The sequence below is a fragment of the Magnolia sinica genome, chromosome 5 (genome assembly GCF_029962835.1).
Source record: "Magnolia sinica isolate HGM2019 chromosome 5, MsV1, whole genome shotgun sequence".
Classification (NCBI taxonomy): Eukaryota; Viridiplantae; Streptophyta; class Magnoliopsida; order Magnoliales; family Magnoliaceae; genus Magnolia; species Magnolia sinica.
This window is the reverse complement of record NC_080577.1, coordinates 83212474-83228080: the sequence shown is the minus strand read 5'-3', so window position 1 is coordinate 83228080 and position 15607 is coordinate 83212474. Positions and strand designations below refer to the sequence as shown.

The 15607-nt window shown below is 39.8% G+C and overlaps 1 protein-coding gene across 2 annotated transcripts in view; it reads right to left on the bottom strand.

Annotated features, from left to right (window-relative positions):
• LOC131246214 (lysine-specific demethylase REF6-like) overlaps nt 1-12797 on the bottom strand; it is a 59082-nt gene extending 46285 nt beyond the window's left edge. For both annotated transcript variants that reach the window (XM_058246118.1, XM_058246119.1), the window contains exons 1-3: nt 11741-12797; nt 9433-9511; nt 9226-9293 (exon numbers count right to left, since the gene is read on the bottom strand). In XM_058246118.1, coding sequence (XP_058102101.1) covers nt 9226-9293; nt 9433-9511; nt 11741-12596 — 1003 coding nt within the window. In that variant the 5' untranslated portion in view covers nt 12597-12797. The remainder of the gene's footprint in view (nt 1-9225; nt 9294-9432; nt 9512-11740) is intronic.
• Between the last annotated feature and the right edge of the window lie 2810 nt (nt 12798-15607).

Here is a 15607-nt window from a genome sequence, read left to right as displayed (position 1 = left end):
TCAGTGGTAGACCTCCATAGCATAAAACCAAAATGATTTTCCGATGCATTCGCCTCATGCCTCAGCCTTTGCTCCATCACCCTTTTCTCAAAGTTTCGTACTATGCCTCATAAGCTTAATCCCACAATAGTTAGTACAGTTCTGTATGTCTCCTTTATTCTTGTAAATAAGTACCATGGTACTTTTCCTCTATTCATCTGCCATTTTCTTCGATCTTACAATCTTGTAGAACAACTTGATCAACCAAGATAACCTAGTATCACCCATACACTTCCAAACCTCTATTGGTATACGGTATACCATCTTATCCAAGGGCCTTTACTATTTTCATCTTTGTCATAGCTTCTTTCACTTCAGATATCCTCTGTGTTCGAGTTGTCGGTATCGCTACAAGTTTCGCTGGCTGGAGATATAGATATAATATCGTTATCGCCGATAATATCGTTGATAACCGGAAATGCAAGGAAAAATGGGGAAACATGGAGAAAATGATGGAATTTTCAGTGAAACTTCAGGACATGCCTAAATACACATATTTACATATTCAGGAATGAAAAAAATTACAAAAAGAATGCATTAAATAATAAGTTTCCATTTAATGGGGGCTAAAAGGCATGCGTTGTCGTAAGAAATCACTCAAATAGTAACCAAAGAGTTTATATAATACAAATGCAAGCTTACAGTAATTAAGACATGTAAAAGTAAATGAATTCAAAAAAAAAAAATACACATTTCTGGCCAAGTGGACCACACCACATGAAACAGTAGTAATAATGATTTCCACAGTTGAAACCTTGGTAGGGCCTATACTGATGTTCATTTGTCATCCAACCCATTCATAAGATCACAAAGACATGGATGAAGGAAAAACACAAATAATAGATTGATCCAAAACTTATGTGGCCCCCATGGAGTTTTAGACAGTATAATTTCAATTCACACTGTTTCCTGTGGTGAGGTCCACTTGAGATTTGGATATACTTAGTTTTGGGCTAAAGCGCTCAAATTATTTGTTAAAATGGATGGATGGAGTGGATAAAATATGTAAATCACAATGGACCCCACATAATTTACTTAGTATGCAATTCGCCTCCTCACACGACACGTATGTACCCGCTTCCGTAGGAACGCGGATTAGCTATGACAGGTTGAGTCGCAAGACTTGCTACTGAAGCGACGTCAAGCGGTTCTATGGGCCCACCATGGTTTATGTTTTGTATCCACATCGTCCAACCGTTTGAAGATATCATTTTAGTGTACGAGGTAAAGAATGAGTCAGATCTAAATCTCTAATGGACCACGCCACATGAAAACAATAGTGATTGGATATCCACCATTAAAATCCTCCTAAGGCCCACTGTACTGTTTAGTTGACATCCAATCTGTTGATTAGGTCATAGTCATACAGACCAAGATGAGGGGAAAAATCAGAGATTATCTTGATCCAATACTTTTATGGGCTCCAAAAAGTTTTTACTGGTCTATGTTCATTCAACACTATTTCCTGTAATGTGGTCCACTTGAGATTGGGATATACCTCATTTTTGGTCTCATACCCTAAAATGGTCTATTAAAATAGATGGACAGTGAGGATACAACACATACATCATGGTGGGGCCTACAGAACTTGGAGACGTCACCTCAGTAGCAAGTCTCGCAACTCAATCTGTCAACAACTAATCCGCATCCGGCCAGGGATTTATTTCATGCACTGGGATGCTACGTGGGGCTCACCATGATGTTTCTAAAAAATCCACCCCATCCATCTGTTTTTTTAGATCATTTTAGGACATCAGACAAAAAATCATGTGGATCCAAGACTCAGGGCAGCCGCACGAGAGGAAATAGTGGAGATTTAGTGACCACCGTTTAAACATTCAATGACCACTCATTTGGGCCCACTTTGAATGTATGTGGTCTATCCACACCATCCATCCGTTTTTCATCTAATTTAAGGGGTTGAGCCCAAAATTGATTCATATCCAAAGATTAAGTAGATCATACCACTGTAAATAGTGGGGATAATGATTTCCACTGTTGAAACCTTTCTAGGCCCCACAGTGATGTTTATTTTTCATCCAACCTGTTCATAAGATCATACAAACATGGATGAAGGGAAAACACAAATATAAGCTTGATCCAAAACTTTTGTGGCCCTCCAAGTATTTTTCAACGATAGACATTCAATTCAACTATTTCTTGTGGTGTGGTCCATTTGAACATTGGATATGCCTCATTTTTTGCCTAAAGGCCTAAAATTATCGGTTAAAATGTATGGACGGAGTGGATAAAAATAAATAAATCATGGTGCGCCTCACAGAGTTTACTCAGTTTCGCTAAGCGTAGGAGTTACTATGCAATCCGCTACCTCAAACGGATTGGGTACTCCCTGCGACTAGCCAATGGCTAGTGGTAGGTGCTCCGTGGACCTCAAACATGATGTATGTGTATCATCCATGCCGTCTAATCCATTTTACATATAATTTTATGCTACGAACCCAAAAATGAAGTGGATCAAAATCTCAAGTGGACCACACAGCGTTGATTGAGCTCTCACCATTAAAAACTTCCTGGGGCTACAACAGTTTTGGATCAAGCTGATATTTGTTTTTTGCCTTCATCCAGGTCCGTATGACCTAATATAGAGGTTATATGTCAAATAAACGTTATAGTGGGCCCTAAGAGGTTTTTAATGGTAGACGTTCAATCATTATTGTTTTCCCATGGTGTGGTCCACCTGAGATTCTGATGAATCTCATTTATAAGACGGATGATTAAAATGACGTTTAAAAATGAATGGATGGTGTTAATAAAACAAATAGATCATGGTGGGGCCCACATAGCACTTGCAACTAGCCACCTGGCAGCGTCACTAGCCAAACCGCATCAGCGCTCAAGGCTTCCATATAAATCTTCCGGGCTAGAAGGTTTTTCTTAACAAAAAAAAAAAACTAAAATTTCGCGGAAGAGGGATTGTTGCCGAAGAAAGGGGGTTTTCGAAAGAGGGTTGTTGCCAAAGAAATGGGGGAATGTCTGCAACCGGCGCTATTGATCGAGGCGTTCTTCTGAGCTCCGAGTTCCGATCAACAGGTAGGAGATCTTCCCAGTTCCGATATTTTTTTAGATTTTTTGAAAGAGGGGTTTTCTTACCGAGATTGTAGCTACAGTGCGATAATGTGGATATTGTCGGTGATAATTTAAGATTTTTGCCGATATCTCCGATATTTCGCCAATAATCCGAAGAGAAACGAAAAAATGGGGTTTCGGTATCGGTAGACTAGCGACACTGATATTATCAGCGATAATATCGACATTTCGTCGACAACTCAAACACTGGATATCCTAAGCCTGCAAAGGTATTTATAGACTTTGATATCATTTGAGCTTATAGGTCCTTCTATCTATATGCTCTCAGAGTTATTTTCATTAACAAATTCTAAAAGTAAATTCTCCAGCTTTCATTGATTTCATTGTCCTTGACTAGTACCCTATGAGCTCTTAATCCATCTAACGTGGTCGATGTCCCTACTCTTCCTCTCACTCATTTTTACAGGTTTGAAGACATCTTTCTCACCTTCTCTTGTCCCCAACCTATCGTAAAGATCATCATAAGCCTCAATTTCAGCCTCACCTACTACTTTCTCAGCAATTTTTTTGGCATTTCTATATTGTTCAAGATTGTCATTGCCTCCAGTCCCTTGCCAAGCTTTGAAACATGAACATTTCCATAGCTTTTTGTACATCACCATTCCACCACCAAGTTTCCTTATATGATTAACTTTACCCTCCAGCTACTGCTAAAACATCTTTTGCCACTCTCCTAATGCACTCAACCATCCCATCCACATAACGTTTACTTCTTCTCGACATTCCACTTTCCTCCTTCCATCAATTTATTTTTGAATCACATTGTTTTCTCTCATTTTAAATTCCACCACCTAGTTTTTTGACACTATTAATTTCAATCCTTTTGTCCATCTCTTAATGCAAACATCTATAACCATTAACCTATGTTGCAGTCAAACTCTCTCTAGGTATCACCTTGTAGATTATTATTTATCTTGATGGTAAAGCTTATTTCAGTCATCGTGGTTTCACATGCATATGTATCTATCTTCATTATTACATGAAGAAAGAAGGCCACCAATCAGCTGCTTAAATAACAAGAAGCACCTTTCAAGTTTTGAAATGAGCTCCTCCAAAACAGAAGCAAAAAAAAAAAAAAAAAAAGCCTGTTCTTTTGGACAAGTTGCCAAAAAAAAAAAAACTAAAACCTTATTCATTTTGGGAAGTTGCTAATTAGCCAATTTTTCCCAAATCCATTGTTTTACCATAGAGTTGAATAGGGCAGAGTTATTACAAAAATGGCTCTCCTTGGAAGACAAGAAAAGAAAAGGAAAAGGCCGACTCCAGTGACATTGGATAAATCTAACTGCTAACTTTTAGATAAGCCAATCATATGACAGTTGAAGAAACAAAATGTACACAAAGGAGGACCAATGAGTTCACTTCTTGTCATTAAGGACAAAATATCATTAATTGAAGCAACAAAAAATTGAAAGATAAGCATCTGACTAGAAAGGTCTTAAAAAATGTTCTGTATCAGGGAAAATTATCAAGAAAGGTGTCAGCCCTGCCCCAAGAGATTTTCCAATCATGCACCATAAGGAAGCATCTTTCCACAGAATTCTTCCCCTGGCTTTAAGCAGGCCAGTTTCCCCAACCCATTGTTCTCTCCCAGAGTGTAGTGAAAAATCACTCTGTGCAAAACGGGTTCAAGAAATAACCACAGATCTTGCAAGAATACCTTGGACGGATGAAAAGATTATGCACCAATTCCTAACCCTTGTTAGACAAAGCATAAGCAAGGCATGATGTGATTCCAATGCTTCAAGTGATAGATGGTAAGAATCGCATCCTATTGCTATCCAATAGAAAGCGAAAAAAGAATTATGTGTAATTCCAAGACAGCATCCATTCCAGATCTGCCCATTCGTCCCTTGCCCCAAAATGAAAGCATATTGAGAGGCTCCATTAGGAGGATGAAGCTATCATATTCTTCCTCCTTTAGGTTTCTCCTAAAATTACTGTTCCATAGCATATTGCTTCCACAAAGATTATAATTTCCTTGATCGATGCCCCATTTGAAGAAGTCACCATATAGAGATTAGGGAATTTAGAAGTGAGAGATCCATCCCCCAGCTGCATGTCTATACAAAATCTTACGTTTTCCGCACACTCTCCCTTTGAATCTCATACTTTCCTGCGGACATACTTCCACATGCTTGACCCTAATCCTCCGTATCTCACCCCTAGTCTGACCCTAGGTTCTTGTTCTTATATGTACTAGTGATGACCTTCCTTGAGAGAGCATTTTGCTCCTGTCCGGATCTCCACCACCTCTACCAAGCAAACTAGGATTCTTGTCCCCGACTCTTCCCTTGCTTAGAGAAGATCTAATTAACAACGTCTTACAAATTGATGAAACTTTTGACAATATCAAAGATATGCTTCCAAAAAGGGGCTTGTCATCCATATACACAAATCATGATGCAGTCAGAAACCCAAGTGTAATAAATTCTGAGCTGGGAGTTTGGCCCCTTAGATAGTTGTGACTGCCAAACTTCTCTTCATTTAATGGAGAGGATCAGGTGTATCAATATCATCTTATTTATCAAACATTGAATATCCATACAAAAGTCACACGTGTAGGAGATCCAGACCCTTCATCTAACCACAGAGGGGGTGTACCTCAAAAGTCCGACCAGTGGGGTAATCCTAGAAACAGAGTGGAGGACAGTAGATGATTATAAAGGGGCGAAAGGAAAGTCCAACCAACAGTCAATTTTCAATGGGCAAAAATCAACCAAACACTGGCTAGGATCATCTAAATAGTGTGATTTTTGGACTATGGCCTATGAGCATTGGGTACAACAGATGAGGAGTTTGGATGATGTATGAGTGTGCCCTATGTAGCATTTAGCACCGAATACTTTTTTGTTTTATCCCCCCCCCCAAAAAAAAAAAAAAAAAAAACCACCCCACCCAAATACAAATGCACATAACACTCTCCCCACTATTACAGCAATCCCACTCCCTAACAAAGACCCAAACCCTTCCTATGAGGCTACAATCCACTCAACACTGTGGCTCATATTATGGAAACGCCTTCTGTTTCTCTTCCCAAAACGCCCAAAGACCCCCCAACAAACGAAGCCACCATTAAGCCATCTTCTCCTTTCCAACTTGTACACCATGCCACGCCAAAAGCATATCACCAATAGAACTTGGCATGACCCAAACAATGTGATACAGGACAATTAACCACTTGCTCTAAAAGCTCAAACTAAAAAAACTCGAACTGATAGAACATGACAAATTAATCCCTTTATCTCATAGCCCAGGCCCCAAATCCATGGGTTAGGTCCTCGGCCGAACCCTCCTCGTGGGTTCCATCCCCTCGTGGGCCCCAAATCCATGGGTTCTACGGGCCGCCCACCCTAAGCATGCCCCTGAATCCCACAGGCCACCCCACTTGAGCCCGGTGTAAAAATGCCCCTGCATTAATCACCCCTAATGAGTAGTCTAGAACACGAGACCTACCGCTCTGATACCAATTTAATACAGGACAATTAACCACTTGCTCTAAAAGATCGAACTAAAAAAGCTTGAACTAATAGAGCATGGTCCCTTTCTCCATTGACCGAATGATACAATTGAATGAGGCTGAGGAGCGAGGCCAATTCAACTGCCTCTTCATCTGAGAGGAACAACCAACAAGAGGGAGCCCACACCACTGAACCACTGCAACTCGAAGCACATTGCGCGACTAAGATATTTTGGATTGGTGATAGGCGGACAGTATTAGGAAACAAGATTTGCAATCAGGAATTCCTCACCCACACATCTTCCCAGAACCAAATCCTCTCCCCATCCCCAAGATTAAAGCCAACCGCACTGTCAAACTTAGATTTTGTGGATAGGACTCCTTTCCAACTAGTAAATGTGTTTGGGTTGAGGCGGGTTCTTTTCTATCTTCCTACCCTGGGTGCCATTGTGCATTAGGAAACCAACAAAGCACCCTTGGAATGTTGTTATGGAAAGGTTCAAAAGGAAACTTGCAAGTTGGAGATGCCAAATTGCCAATATCTTTCCCTTGGGGGTCATGACATTAATCAAATCAACTCTATCAAATTTGCCAATCTACTCCATGCCCTTTTTTGAATGCCAAAAGCCGATGTTAGATAAGCTGGACAGATTACGGCGCAACTTCTTGTGGCAAGGAGCAGAGAGAGTTTCTAAGTTTTGTCTTAAAGTGGGAAGAAGTTTGCAAGCCTTATGAGGAGGGCAAGGACTTAGAGAAAATGACTATAGCTTTATTGGGTAAATGGTAGTTGAGGTTCTCAATTCTATCAAATTAATTAATTCTTGCTCACTTGCTTAAAATAAGAAAGGACTCTATTTTGATAGATGATGAAAACTTCGTTACCAAAAATCAATGTGGTAATAAATTCCTCTCTTAATCAATAAGAAATGACTTAATTAATCAATTTTATTTGCCTCTCTTCATGCATAGGCAGACGAAATGTTTTAGCCTAGAGACAAAATATATATCATTGCAAACTTCCTCATTTAATAAGAACTAAGACACCAAAAGGACAAAGTAATACATAAAAAACACCATCCATATGACACAGCTTTTAAGAATGGATTCAAGCTCCTGGTCTTGAACAACAAGGATAAAGTCAGCAATCTTTGACATGCCCTAACAAGAAATGAGACACATTGACAACATAAAATAAAGGGGGAAATGGTGTGACACATGCAAATTCATGCCCAGTGTAGAACATGGATTAAAAATCCATTTTGGTGGACCTTATCAGTCAACAACAAAACCGACTCACATTGGCCATATCAGCTGCTACGTGCTCCGTTCATCCAAATCAGATAGTTTGACTTTTTTATCAGTGGGATCTCAGAGATATGCTCCATCCACAACTTGCACCACAATTTGGATGATTTGGATGGCATATATGAGTGCCACATGTGAGAAGGATGAGTCACCAAAATGGTTCAATGGTCCCTACTTTCACTGCTTACAGGTCCATTTAACAGCAACAAACATACACATGGGGCCTACTTGTTTCACCAATTACGTAACGTAAAGGAAATGTGTCATCATTACGATTTTACCACCATCAAACCAAACACAGGATTTATCAATCAAATGCAGATGCACTCAAGAGACGGGTAAAGGAATTTGTAACCATTGCACTTTTTCATGGCAGTACTGTGAAATCTCGAATCCAAACAGCAACATCAGTATATATTGGTAATGATTTGGCATTAATGTAAAAATGCCACCATAACAATTTTACCGCCGATAAACCAAAATCGAAATCAGCGGTCAAATGCAAATGTTGTCAAGAGAGAGGTAAGTAATTTGTAATCATTGCACATTTCCATTACATTAATGTGGCAATTGGTGAAAGAAACAGCCCCATAATGGAAATGCTACCATGTCGAGCTGTTGATGTTTATGTAGCGTCCAAACAATTCATCACATGTGGACTGCTAAGAAAATGATACAGCTCAAAATTAAGGCTGATCCAAAACTTAGATGGGCCACAACAAAGGAAATAATGCAAAAGCATTTTCTAAACTCTAAATTCAATTGATGTGGACAACCGGAGTTTTAGATCAGCCTGATTGTTTGGTCATATCTTCAACTTGCTATGACACATATTATGAATAGGTTGGATGGGTAGACGGGCACCATAATGGACATCAAAAACAATATAATCATTTTCAATGGTGGGTGTCCTCGCCAACTGTTCCCTGCATCTTTTTTATAAAAAATAATCTGTATGATAGTCTGACCAGTGGGGCAATCCTAGTCCTAGAAATAGCATTTACCATTATTCAATAGTCAGTGAATGGCACCAAAAACTGTGGGGCACTTGGGGAAGATGCTTTCAGCCTTGGGAGGTGCAATCACTTGCCTTTTTCCATCAAATTAGCAGAAATGGCCAGTAACTTCCAAACACATACGTAAACTATCACACAGGTTATTCATCATTAACAATTTTTTAAAAATTTAAAAAATAAAAAATAAAAAATGGAGAACATATGTCATGATTTAACCTTGTCATATTAAGACTAGATATCCTTATTTTCTCATCACTGATTTAAAAAGAGAAAACTCCAAGTGAATTTTTGTCCTACCGTGACTGAAACCTGAATGATACGCTCTTGGGAAAGTAACGACAAACTCGCCGGCATTTTGCACCAATCTGTGATTGATGATAACCAAGTAAGCAAAAAAGCAAGCCACATTCGTGATATTACTATAAATTCTAAGCTCACAAAGAAACATCAGGACTGATGAAAAGAAAACGGAATATAATGAGAGGATATAAAGTAAGAGGTCACCTGCAGCAAGGAACTCCAGCTCCAATAAGTACTTCTGGAGACATAACTGTAGTCTTCTTCCCAAGAGTAGCAACAGTAACTGCGACAAATTCAACAGGATTAACAAAGTACTTGAATATTAGAATTACATAGAAAAAGAAAAGTAAATTACTCACAAAACATCCACTGAAACCAATTAATTTTTAGTAACTTCTTTGTCTTTTATAATCAAACAGAAGCATTTCAAGCCATTGATTCAAGAAAGTAAACGGTGCATTTGGGTGAATGCTCAAACTGAATCACTGGTCAGGTAAAGTGAAAATAGCAAAATTGTAATTCCTTAGCATGCATATTGACAGATTGAGTTCCAATGTCACTACTGCCACATTAGCTAAAGAAGAATTTCCTTAGCATGCATATTGGGGGATTGAACTCCATCAGCTAAAGAAGGGATTCCAAAAACCTTTAAAAAAATAAAAATTGTGATCTATTGAAAATTTCTATCCATTTGATCTTTCTTTTCTTCTTTTTTTTGTCTTTTTCTTTTCTTTTTTGAGGACTTCAAAAACCCTAATCATATCCTCATGATTAAAGTGAACAAATGCATGCTAAGACATGAGAAACCAATAATCATGAAAGAAACAAACCACTAGAGAAGACAGTTGAAAGACTTGAGTAGTAGACCAATAAGCAAACAATAAAAATAACCAACAGCCTGCAGGAAAATAATAATAATAATAATAATAAGGAATACAAGAAACTACCAAAAAAGTTAACCTTCCTCCTTACAGCCAATTAAACCAAAAAGCATATAAAGGATGAACTAAAAATATGAATTGTTTATCCATTAAACTGACCTGCATCCTTATCTACAACTACAAGTAAAAAAGCTTAAACAGAAAACTGACCAAAAAAGGACTTGAAAGAAACAGGTGATGCTCCAATTTATGATCTTATCAATTAACAGAAGATCTCAAAAATGGGAAAAATAAGCACAGCCACCAAAATACAGCCAAATCACGTTGGTAATGTGACATAAACACTGCTCTTTAAAAAAATTGAATACAAGAAACAACTGCTTATTAGTCACAGGAGAAAACTTGCCATAGAATTACGAAAGAAATATTCAAATGCAGAACACAGAAGATTGACTTCCTAGCCCCGACCATAAGCAACACCTTAGAACAGACCATATCCTTCCAAAACCAAATATTCAAAAACAGGACAATGCTAACCGAGTAGGACATAGAGGATCCTGCAATTAAAAGTGGCAGGCCATTGTTTTAAATTGTCAGTTTTATATCAAAAAGTGGAGGATGTATAGGATCTTACACCCAAGGCTTTGCACAGAATACTCGGGTTTGTCAGTTCAGGCTATTGGGGCCCATGGTTTCATAATCCAGACCATTGGTATGCTGATACCACCATGGATGAACAATGCCACAAACATCTCCCAAATTGGAAGATCCCAGCCACCAATCTTCGGACTTGTCCTCACTTGAATGTGGCCATTGCTGCATTTCTCTTCTGATTTGTCTATTTGGATAGGAGGCCATAAATCAAACAGTTAAAATGTCTGATCGAGGAGATTTTCGGGGCATGATCCATTCTTATTGGGATGCAACAGACCAAACATCTGGAATCTGGATTATGCTTTGCAAACTTTCATGTTGAGGATCCAAAACAACACAAGAAATGCAAATTTCAAATAGTATGATGCTCCATTGGGAGAAATGGCATTTCTGTTCAACTCAACAATGGAAGAAGCGAGGCACACTTTGGATAATCTAAACTGTTCATCCGGTAGTCCTGGATGGATGATCTATACACAATTCTCTCCCCAGATAATCCTAGCCATCCACCTGTCAATAGTTAGCAAATGCACAATTACAGCCAACAGTCCGCAATTGACAGGAACCTAGTAGGATGATTAGAACCTTCCAACAGGGTGGTTATTCAAGGTTGCTCCCATATTGACTCGTATCAATATTGACTCAAATCAAACTGGCTAAATTGTAGAACCCACTGACGCTAAGTCACAGTCCCAAAATCAGATTGTTTGAACAATCGCAACCTTTGATTCAGGGACACTTGTTTGTTGAAATGAGACCATTGGATATTTTTTCACTTTTAAATGTCCACCAACCTGATAGTCAGAAAATCAAATTAACCATAAGTTTTTGTTCATGATACATCTAAACTGGGAACCATAATTTGGACAGTTTAATTTCACTTGCTTGCATGCCATGTATGAATAAGTAAATTCTAAGTCCCCACATATCATCCATCGCAATCTGACAGAGTATCAAAAGGCAGCATTGTTACTCACCAAGAGGATTCACCTCGGCACCATACCCATGCACTCTCACCACCTCCTCAAATGCTGCAGCAGCGTCCATCGGCACGCCATACCACGTCTTCTCTGCCCCCACATGCAAGTAATTCAATCCATGAAAATCGTGGTCCTCCACGTGCCATGCGAACCAACTGAATGCCATCCCCACATCCACTGCCGGCGACGTCACTCCCAGCACCTCCTCCTCAACAAACCTCAATAACGACCCTTTCGCCCTCGACACTTCACGCATATTCCATGCCGTGTCTGCCACCGCCAATGCCTGCCCGCCGCTCTCCCGCTGTCTCTTTGCGCTCACTGGTGCGAATCCCGACCCGGGGATATCACCCGCATACTCCACGGAGAAGGGCCTGTCAGCACTCGCCTTCCAGAAAAGTGTCTCGATTTCGAGTGGCAGTGGACCCCATTTCGCACTCTTCTTCAAATGGGTCCTCTCGAATTGCTTGGATTTCGCTTCGAACTGCTGCAGCACGTAGGATTCGCCGCTCTCCCAGACGGTTTTCAGAACGGGGCGGGACCTATGCGGGCAGAGGCCAATCTCCTGGTGGCGGGTGGGGAATACAGGGCATTTCTGAGGGTGGCGGGCAGCGAGGGAACGGTTGAGATTGGAGAAAGCTGTTTTCTTCGGGGAGGGATGAATGGGAGGGACGATCTTGCAGATGCCGAATTTAGAAGCTTGAGATTCGATCTTGAGGATGTAGGAAATAGGGTCTTGGAATTCGATGAGGGTGGGGTGGAATTCTGGGGCTAGAGGTAGGGATTTCAACCATGGAAGAATTTCCAGAGGTGGGTCTGCTGCAGGTGCAGCTTCTGCTTCTGTTGATTCCATTGATGGAGAAGGTGACCGAGGAGATTTTCATTTCATGGTTTTCATAAAGGCAAAAGATCAATCGGTTTTGAGGAAATTACTTGCACTACCATTGGATTCTTGAAGGAAGTATATGATTATTTGGCGGATAAAGTTCTAGCATAGAACGGAGAGCGCACGGGTTTTGAGTTTGTTTTAGTTGGGCTTACTATTCAATGACCCGAGCCATTCTACAAAATAATTTAATTTATAGACAACAATCTTTATTACATAGTTCCGTAGCTCAACAAAGAAAATAGCTTGTCCGTTATCAAATAAACCATGTGAGAAAAGGATATAACGTCCACCCTTCAAAACTTCTACATTGCATTTGGGGCCATTGTAACGGGTGAAAGACATATCGTTTGTGGGTGAGACCAGAGATTAGATCTTGGTTCACTACGTTGTTGGCGTGCTGAGCAACAATTGATCTCAGAGTTATTGGTTTAGTTCAAGTGAGAGCGACGATGGAAGAAGGGAAGATTAGAATTGAAAAGTATGATAGTTCAAACTTTGCCTTTTGAAAGATGCAGATGGAGGATTATCTGTATCAGAAAGACCTCTATATTCCTCTAGGAGGAAAAGAGAAGAAACTAGAGAAGATGATAGATGATAAATAGTTTTTATTGGATCGGAAGGTTTATGAACAATTCAACTCTCTTTGTCTAAGAGCGTCGCCTTCAATATATCCAAGGTGAAGGCCACAAAAGAATTAATGGAAGCCCTAGCTACGATGTATGAAAAACCCTTAGCGTCCAACAAGGTTTATCTTATGAAATAACTATTCAACATAAATATGTCAGATGGTGGGAGCGTGACTGAACATCTAAACGAGTTCAATACAGTCACGAGCCAGTTGGAATCCGTTGACATTGTTTTTAAAGACGAGGTCAGGGCGTTATTGATCTTGTCCAGTTTACCAGACACTTGGAATGGTTTGGTGATTGCTGTGAGCAATTTTCAGGGTCGACAAAGCTGAAATTCGATGATGTGTCTGGTCTAATTCTCAACGAAGAATTTAGAAGAAATGCATAGGGAGTTTCAAGGGATTCAAGGAATGCTCTAAACGTTGAAAGAAAAGGAAGATCGTTGAGCAAAGGAGGCAATAAACACGGACGTTCTAAGTCGAGGAAGAAATCCAAGAAACCGAGAGACAAAGAGGTGTGTTGGCATTGCGATAAGAAAGGGCATATGAAATGTGATTGTAGGGCGCTTAAGAATCGAGAAGGAACATCTCAAGGCGGGAATGATTCAATGAATCTATCTGAGAAGAGTGACACAGGCGTTGATCTTGTCTCTTGATGTGAGGAATGAGTCTTGGGTCATAGACTCGGGTGCTTCGTTTCATGTCACTTTGTGTAAGAAAGTTCTACGTAATTATGTATCAGATGGCTTCGGGAGAGTCTACGTGGGTGATGATGAGCCGTGCAGTATTGTTGGAAAGAGAGACATTCATATAAGTCAAAAATACGGAACGATCTTGAAATTAAAAGATGTCATACATGTATCGAGTTTGAGACATAATTTGATCTCAGTGGAGCAGTTGGCTAATATCGGCTATGTGACGAAATTCACCGGCGATTCTTGGATGATCACAAAAGGTGCCTTGGTAATATCTCGAAGCAAGAAGGTACTTTTTACATGACTTCAGGATCGTATAGTTCACTCGCAATCGCATCAACTGAAGTGAATGGGCAGTTATGGCATTAGAGGTTGGGACATATGAGTGAGAAATGGATAAAAGTGCTATTGTTAAAATGAAAGTTATCAGGGCTAAAGTTTATCGACTTAAAATTCTGCGAGGACTGCATGTATAGTAAGCAGATGAGGATAAACTTCAAGAAAATGAGACGCACTCCAAAGACACATCTGTTGGTGCTTGTACACACTGATGTGTGGGGACCGACACAGGTATCATCTTTTAGTTATTCACATTATTTTATTTCTTTTATTGATGAAACTAGTAGAAAACTGTGGGTCTATTTCTTAAAGCACAAATCTGATGTATTTGATGTATTTAAGAAGTGGAAAGTAATAGTAGAAAACGAGACAAGTAAAACAGTAAAATGTCTCAGATTAGATAATGAGAGAGAATACTGTGATAAGAGGTTTGAGAAGTATTGTGCAACAAATAGAATCAAACATCAAAAAACGATTCCAGGGACACCACAGCAGAACGGTGTGACTAAGCGCATTAACATAACTATCCTTGAGCGCACCAGGAGTATGAGGTTACATGCAGGGTTGCTTAAGACGTTTTGGACAGATGCTGTGAATACTGTTGCATATCTTATCAATAGAAGTCCCTCAGCACCATTGGATTGTGGGCTACCAGAAGAAAGATGGACTGGGAAAGAAGTGAACCTTCCACATCTCAAAGTGTTCGGTTGCACTTCATATGTTCACATTGATGCAGAGCACAGAAACAAGCTGGATGTGAAGTCCAGGAAGTGCACATTTATAGGATATGGGCAGCATAATTTTGGCTACCGTTTTTAGGATATAAAGAACTGAAAAATCATCAAAAGCAAAGACGTAGTCTTCAATGAAAAAATGATGTATAAGAACAGTGTGCAGTAAAATAAGGCCAAGGAGAAAGAATTCGTAGAGTTGGAAGATTTACCGGACACGGGTGTTACAGTGCCATAGGATGAGCATGCACGGGAGCACAATGAGGCAAAGCCGCAGATAATGGTTGTGAGGAGGTCTACTTGGGAGAGGAGACCCACGGTCCGACACTCACCCTCCTTACATTATTTACTGCTGACAGATAATGGTGAACTAGAGTGTTTTGAAGAGGCATTACAGTCAAATACACGGGTTAAGTGGGAGCAGGCTATGGATGATGAGATAGACTCTCTTGAGTTTAATCGTATATTAGAGCTAATCACTCTACCTAAGGATAAGAAAGTTCTTCATAACAAGTGAGTTTACAGACTGAAGGAGAAGCAAGATGGTTCGAAACGGTACAAGGCCGGATTGGTTGTGAAAGG